This window comes from Sinocyclocheilus anshuiensis, unplaced genomic scaffold, assembly GCF_001515605.1.
Source record: "Sinocyclocheilus anshuiensis isolate Anshui unplaced genomic scaffold, SAMN03320099.WGS_v1.1 scaffold1053, whole genome shotgun sequence".
Lineage (NCBI taxonomy): Eukaryota > Metazoa > Chordata > Actinopteri > Cypriniformes > Cyprinidae > Sinocyclocheilus > Sinocyclocheilus anshuiensis.
In genome coordinates, this window is record NW_015555711.1 from 1611576 (window position 1) to 1620003 (window position 8428).

Genomic DNA, 8428 nt, shown 5'->3' on the forward strand with positions numbered 1-8428 from the left:
TATTAATAAATGCGAACTGTTTCCATTGAAAGATATACCTGATGGTGTGGTGGAATTGTGTGGTATACCAGTTAAAACCCATGTTTCTTATTTGGGAATCAAAATTTGTAAAAATCAGAAGGAAAGAATTGATTTAAATTATCTTCCATTGATTGATAATGTACAAAAGAAATTTAATTATTGGTTAATTAGAGATTTATCTTTGAATGGTAGAATATTACTATCAAAAGCTGAAGGACTGTCAAGATTATTTTATACAGCAATGGTTTTAGATACTCCAAAGTCAATTATTAGGCAAGTAAATAAGAAAATGTATAACTTTATTTGGAAGAATAGACTACATTATTTAAATAGAGACATATTAGGTAATTTATTTCATCAAGGTGGTTTAAATGCTATTGACTTTGAAGTATCTGATGCTATATTTAAAATTAAATGGATTCAGAATTGTATTAAATCTAATAACCAATTATGGTACTATATCCCAAATGTAGTTTTTGACAAAACTGGTGGTATTAATTTTCTCCTCAGTTGTAATTTTGATGTTAATAAAATTCCCATTAAGCTGTCTAACTTTCATAGACAAGCTCTGTTATCTTGGTTGTTGGTGTACAAACATAATTTCTCTCCCCACAGGTGTTTGATTTGGAACAATAAAGATATTAAATATAAGAATAAGACACTTTTTTTCGATTATTGGTTCAGAACAGCACATCATCCTGATGGTCTCTTACTCTCATATGGAGAATTTTTAAATAAATTTAAACTTCCAATTTCTGCAAAGGATTATGCAGTGGTCTTTGATGCTATACCTTCTGGTCTTCTTCATTTGCTGCGGGCTGCTGATGCTTTTGATTTGAATATAACTAATTACTTAAATTTAAAGTTAGATGGTATAAGTATTCTTGATAAAAAATGCAATAATAATTTTCTTAAACAGATTTGTCGGCCTTTTAGGATACCCCCAGCTAAAAGTTTTTGGAATTCCCGCTTCCAGGACATTAACTGGGAGGAGGCTTTTATGATCTCCAGGAGATACTGTGTCATCAATAAGATTCGCGAGGTTTCATTTAAAATTATTCATTGTATTTATCCAGTAAATGAGGTTATTAAAAGATTTAAGAAGGATATTGATTTGAAATGTGTGTTTTGTAATTTGAATGATGAAAGTATATGCCATCTTTTTTTTTAATTGTATTTGTACTAAATTATTCTGGTGTGATTTTAAGATCTTCTTTGAAGAGATTTCGGGAATTGACATTACTTTAGAAGATAAGAATGTTTTATTTTATTATGATAAGCCTTTAGAGAAGAAATTATATTTTGTTCTTAATTTGTTTATTATATTAGGGAAATATCACATTCATAAATGTCGATGGTCAAAGAGTACACCTAGTTTTTTACCATTTAAATTTGAGCTCTGTCAGTATCTTAAAGTGATGGAAGATGTAAGGAACTCTAAAGCAAAAAAGACTATAGATTGTTGTAAAGCCTTGAAACTTTATCCTTTTTAAGGACCTTTGCACTTATTTTGTAGTTAGAGATATGGATTTGTTCTCAATACCCCTCTGTATATAGTTCATATTTTTTTGTTGTTGATTTATTTAGATTTTTTTCTCTTTTTTTCTTCTTCCTTCATTTGCATTATTTTGTATTTTTTTTACAATCATTGTTTCTTTGAATTTATTGACATTTTTGCTTTTATTGTCAATTTGTATGTGAATTGTCACTAAATAAAGCAATTAAAAAAGAAAAAAAAAAAAGAGGGCAAGGGCTTGTCTGCAGCCAATGTGTTGCATTATATTTTGTTCTTAATTTGTTTATTATATTAGGGAAATATCACATTCATAAATGTCGATGGTCAAAGAGTACACCTAGTTTTTTACCATTTAAATTTGAGCTCTGTCAGTATCTTAAAGTGATGGAAGATGTAAGGAACTCTAAAGCAAAAAAGACTATAGATTGTTGTAAAGCCTTGAAACTTTATCCTTTTTAAGGACCTTTGCACTTATTTTGTAGTTAGAGATATGGATTTGTTCTCAATACCCCTCTGTATATAGTTCATATTTTTTTGTTGTTGATTTATTTAGATTTTTTTCTCTTTTTTTCTTCTTCCTTCATTTGCATTATTTTTTATTTTTTTTACAATCATTGTTTCTTTGAATTTATTGACATTTTTGCTTTTATTGTCAATTTGTATGTGAATTGTCACTAAATAAAAAAAATAAATAAATAAAAAAAAATAAAAATAATAATAATTCTGAATGATCTTTTTTTAAATTTATTTTTTATTTTTTTAATTCTGAATGATCACCGACTGGCGTGCGACTTCCTATGACGTTGTCAATCAAATGAACTTTAGCCAATCGGCTTAAAGGGCGTTGTCTTGCCCGTATTTCTGATTGGGCTGCAGAGCGCTTACGCGCGGTGACGTCACCACTGGTACCCAAGCAGCTACAGCGTGAATATGGCGAACATCAGACGTGTCAAGGTGAGAGGGAAATTGAATGAATTAATAGAAATGTACTGGCTCAAAAAAGTCGTCTGTCCTGAAGTTCAATATTTCAAGATTGCTTTGCAGCTCGCTTTAGTCTGCACGTCGTTGTGTGGTTGTATTCCACTTCTTCTCACTATATTTTGAAGCTGTAGCCGCAGTGCTAACTACTTCAGGGGAACTTCTGTGCAGTTATGAGAGTGATTGATAGATATGTAAACATTAGAAACAATGGCGATTAACCAGCTTTACTCTTGCTTATTACATTATTCTTAAATTCCGGTGCTGTAGGCTTAAACCTCATTGTTTTGCAGCATATTACAGTTGAGCCATGACTGAATTGTGTTTGTTGTATAATGAAACATGACTAAGCTCCATGCAGGCTGTGTTCCAGTGTGACCTTACTGACTGTGTGGCAGGGTATGGTAGGTCTGGTGACAGGAGGGGCCTCTGGTTTGGGCAGAGCCACTGTGGAGCGGCTCATCAGTCAGGGTGCCAGCGCTGTGATCCTGGACCTGCCCAGCTCAGATGGACACAAGGTGGCCGCTGCTCTCGGAGACCGATGTGCATTTGCACCTACTGATGTGAGTGACACTTATTGTTAATGGCCTTTTGATATTTTCCACTTTCTCTTCTTGCGCTTTTAGGGAGCAGTGCTTGATTTGAAAATATGAACTATTTTTATTTTTTTTTCTGATTGGGTTTTTGTTTTTTAATTCAGGTCACGTCGGAGTCAGATGTGAGATCGGCTGTGGATTTGGCCAAGGAGAAGTTTGGCAAAGTGGACTTGGCTGTGAACTGTGCTGGGATAGCTGTGGCTGTGAAAACATACAACTTTAAGAAGGACCTTCCTCACAGTCTGGAGGACTTCACTCGTGTTATCACTGTAAGCCTCACTGTATTTACAGTGCTGCCTGAACCTCATGACACTGATTCATATTTCTACAAATGATGACTATTTTTAATAACCTATAGCAGCTGTCTTTTTTTCACTGTAAAGTTTATCGCTATTATTTCTCTAAAGCATCCATTCTTTTGAGATAGTTGAAATCTGAAGACAGGTAATGCCATGTTATTGCATATATTATAATGTTTTTTTGAATTTGATCTGTTAAAGGTGAACATCGCTGGGACTTTTAATGTGATCAGACTGGCTGTAGGGGAGATGGGAAAGAATGAGCCTGATGCAGATGGACACAGAGGCTGTATCATCAACACAGCCAGTGTTGCTGCTTATGATGGACAGGTATATCAGCTATACACTAACGTTCAAAAGTTTAGGGTCTGTAAGATGTCTTTTATTTATTTTAAGAAATACTTTTATTGAGGCTGCATTAAGTTGATCAGTAAAGGCATTTATGATGTTACAGAAGATTTCTATTTCAAATAAATGCTGTTCAATTAACTTTCTTTTCACTGATAATAATAATAAATGTTTCACGAGCAGCATATTCGAATGATTTCTGAAGGATCATGTGACACTGAAGACTGGAGTAATGATGCTGAAAATTCTGCTTTCATAGGAATAAATTACATTTTAAAAATATTAAAATAGAAATTAGTTATTTTAAATTGTAATAATATTTCCCGAAATTACTGTTTTTACTGTATTTTTTTATGAAAGAAAAAACCTTGGTGTGAATAAGACAACTCTTACCCCAAACTTTTTAACAGTAGTGTACTTTAACCTTACAGATTTATGACACTGCATCACTGCAGGTTTTGTAATGTGTTTTGTTGTCTTTTTAAGGTGGGTCAAGCTGCGTACTCTGCATCTAAAGGTGGGATTGTGGGTATGACGCTTCCTATTGCTCGAGACCTTGCACCAATGGGGATCCGTGTGGTCACCATTGCCCCAGGTCAGTGTCCCTGAGATGCATATTTTGTTTCTAAACAGAATGAGCTTTTCATTGTGTCCCATCATTGCTCTATGAAAATTCATTGTTTGATAGGGATATAATGATTCACTCAGATTTTCTCAGATTTTATTTTTTGTACATTTCTTTGTGAAATTGAAATATCTTTTGTCCAATAACAAAAATAAATTGAAATTGAAAAAAAATCCCAAATCAAATAAATAAATAATACAAATATTTTATCATGCCTATAAAAACTTAAACTAAGGCTTTGCATGTGCTCTTTCCTGGCTTGGAATTTTTTTTAAAGGGGACATAACACACAGCTTTGCCCAATCTCATGTTAATCTTGAGTACATATAGAATAGTATTGCATCCTTCATATCTCCAAAGAGTCTTTAGTTTTATCATATTTATAAAAGAAAGATACAGCTTTACGATTCTCTCCGAAAACAGCTGAGCTCCTGGAGGTGCGCCGTGGGCGGAGCTAAAGAGTCACGAGAACTTGCGCACCAATTGCCAACAAAACGCAGAAATTGATGCAGTTTCACTTACCTCTCTGGTTCCCAATCATGACCGGGATCTTTTATCCCTGGGACTGCTCCATTTTCAGTATCAAACGATATGCAAATCCAGCACCAGACTGGGCCTTGTTTATAAAACATTTGTCACCGAAATTACGGGAACAAATAAACACTTGCGAAACTCCATTAATGCCCTGGAAAAACAAACTGCATCCACTGTTCACATAACGCTGGGTTCTTTGGGAAGCTGAACAAGGTAATCTTTCCCTCACATCCATCCACTCGCTCTCACTCTCCCTCCGGTCACCGTGGGCTCTTACAGGAGAAATGCCCATACAAGGAAATCCACCCTTCATGTCGTCATGAAGGGCCATGCTCGAAAAAACACTTTCCGAAACTTATACGAACCCAGGAGGAGTGTATTTGACACAGAATTACTCCGTCATATGTTCAAATCGTGTTTTGACACTTTGGCCATGTTTAGCATGAGAATCGAACTCTTTAACTCTTTTATGAAATTATGCTACATAAAACCACATAAAAGCAGACAGACTGAATGACAGGGTGTCCGCGGGTCCTTAAAAAGTATTAAAATGTCTTAAATAACGTTTTCCTAATATAAGGCCTTAAAAAGTCTTAAAATGTCTTAAATTCGGATCCGATGGGTCTTAACTATTTTTGGTCTCATTACCGCTAAAATATCTTCAGTCTGACGGACCTTATTATGTGTAAAATTGCAAAAATATAATTCATGCATGACGGCGATTTAAACCTAATTCACTTCAATAAAGATAACTATACATGCTATTCTTGTCATGAGCATCAAGCTGTGGGGGCGCTGCGGTGCAAATTCCACTCATGTTTAGTACATGTTAACTCAAAGATTCGTAGAAAAAATATAAATAATTATTGTTATTTGCAGTGTAAATTATTTAATCTGACTGGTAGCAGCCCTATAGTGTATATTGAATTTACTGATAAATTCTAATAATTTGACATGAAAGATGATGCATGCAACTAAAACGGTTTAAAAATAGGCCTTTGTAAAGGTAAATATGCAGATTTAAGTATGTAAAAGCTGATAGAACACTGATGAAAATATTACTTCAGAATAAATGATTTACTCCATCAAAAATCTCAGTGATGCAGTTATTTTGCAGGGATATTCTGTATGGAATATTGTCTGCTGACATGAAAAGTTCACTGTATATCATAGTAATAAATGCCATTTATTACAGCAATGATATTTTGTTTTCTTTTTAATTTATACACATTAAATATTACATACTGTATATGTATGTAATAAAATGTGTATTTCCATTACAGGTTTAGGTCTTAAATTTCATATAAGGTGGTATTAAAAAGGTCTTAAAAAGTCTAAAATTTAACTTATTCATGTCTGCAGAAACCCTGGAATGAGAACGCAAATTCACTCTCTGACAGCAGGTGGCGCTTATGGAACAGCAGCGATACAGCATTTCCTTGGTTACTACTGTAAACAAAGCAGCGCTGTGCTTATAAACACTACTTCAATACACATTATACAGAGGCAAGATGAAAATAAAATACGTTCTAAACTTTTTCTGAAAGTAGTCAGTTGCCATCAGAGACACGTTCATATAAAACCACACCCTGAATTGTATCGCGATTCATTTAACATCTCAACCAACTTGAATTGTCACCCATTTTTATCGATTTTCAGGGTACATCTCTAATTCCCTATTGTTTGAACACAGTTAATTCAGTATTTTTCCTTTTTTTGAGACCTTTTCAGTTATATCCTCCATACCATTTTCTTTCCCTACAGGTCTGTTCTCCACCCCACTTCTAGCAGGATTACCTGAGAAAGTGCAAAGCTTCCTGGCCAGACAGGTGCCCTTCCCGTCACGTCTGGGAGATCCAGCGGAGTTTGCACACCTTGTGACTGCAATAGCAGAAAACCCCATGATCAACGGCGAGGTGATTCGCTTGGACGGAGCCATCCGCATGCAACCCTGAAAGAAAAAAGGAAACAGAGCAGAGAAACTCCAGTTGAAATATCCAAAACTGGTCTGTGACTGAAGAACTAAACTTACTAAGCATTTTCAGCATAAAGTTAAGATACTTTGTATCTGAGAGGAAGTGCTACCACTCCCATGAGTTGAAATCTTGTAGAGTCTGTCTTGTATTTATATACTGACTGCACTTCTGTGCCTCTGAGGTACTAATGACTGAAGTGTCTCCATAGTAAATGCATTTATACAATCATAAAGTTGTACAGGAGTCATGCAAACAATGTCTCTGGTATCCACATATCTTTTTGTGTAAAATAAAATATGTAAAACATAACAGAATGAGTTATGAGTTATGCGGTGCTCATGGATCACCGCAGTGAACTAAATACAGCTCCAGGAAAGATGATCAATATGAAATGTTTTGGATTTGCCACTATACTGACTTATCACTATTATATCAGTGGTTCTCAACCGGGTGTCTGGGTCCCACTAGGGGGCCTCAGCATGACTTAAAATGATTCAAATTTGAAATATTATTCATACAATTCAAATGAAATCTACTGCTATTAAGTGTTGTCACAAATTATGACTTCAATACAATACCAGACTAAGTTATCTGGATAATTTACCAAAACGGAATAATAAATGACAGAATGTGAAATGTAAAGTTTTTTTTAAACATTACTTCTTGCAATTTAAAATTTGAATTGTTGCCAGTGTGAGTGTTATGCTTTGTGTATAGAACTATTTGCAACACAAGTTAGCTAAAAAGATAAAGCCAAATAAAAGTTAATTTTGCTCTGATTTGCTTTGTAAGACTCTGATGGTGAAAATGTTCACTTGTCAAAATTTTTGTATATTTATTTTGTATGAGCATTTTTTAGGCAATTTTCCATCCTCGCAAGTCATTTTATTTCACAATAACAATATATCTCAATATAGTTATTTCAGTTGAATAACTTTGTCATTAAAAATAAGAACAAAACAGCAAACTACAAACAAATGGTAAAATACAATATAATTTAATTTTTTTTCAGCTATAGAAAATTTAACAGCATTCAAGCAAAAAAGATATTAGGCCTACACAAACTGACTACAGAAAAGTTTTACTGCTCTAAAAAAAGAATCACTGCTCTATATGATACTCAAAAATTCTTCTCTTTTTCCTTTGCTGTAAAGTGATCCTCTTCTAAATGGAGAATGATTTATTTGCATTTACATCTCTTTTTTTTTTAAAGATAAATTACAAGCATTTTGTGTCAGCGTGAAGAACTAGACCAACAGAGGGCAGAACTGAGCTTATTTTGACAATCAGGACAGGAAGCTCGTACAACTTGCATGTGATTTATGCTGATTGACAAGGTCAAAGATCTTTATTGCAACAGGATTAAAAAGATTTGTAAATGCTATTTTAGATAAGTTAGAAAAAAATTCGGTATATCTTTCAGATAAAGAATTATATCTGTAGATCGTTGTGGCTTTTTTTGTGGCTTTTTAAAGTATTAAATCATGGCTTAAATATACAACTACTTAAACAGCATGTAAGACTCATCACCAGCC

The 8428-nt window shown here is 34.0% G+C and overlaps 1 protein-coding gene across 1 annotated transcript; it reads left to right on the plus strand.

The window, feature by feature from the left end:
* Window positions 1-2416: 2416 nt before the first annotated feature.
* On the plus strand, window positions 2417-7644 carry hsd17b10 (hydroxysteroid (17-beta) dehydrogenase 10). The gene is made up of 6 exons (XM_016465158.1): window positions 2417-2491; window positions 2914-3078; window positions 3216-3380; window positions 3612-3740; window positions 4245-4353; window positions 6682-7644. The coding sequence occupies exons 1-6, from the start codon at window positions 2468-2470 to the stop codon at window positions 6870-6872; spliced, it is 783 nt and encodes a 260-aa protein (XP_016320644.1). The 5' UTR covers window positions 2417-2467; the 3' UTR covers window positions 6873-7644.
* Window positions 7645-8428: the final 784 nt, after the last annotated feature.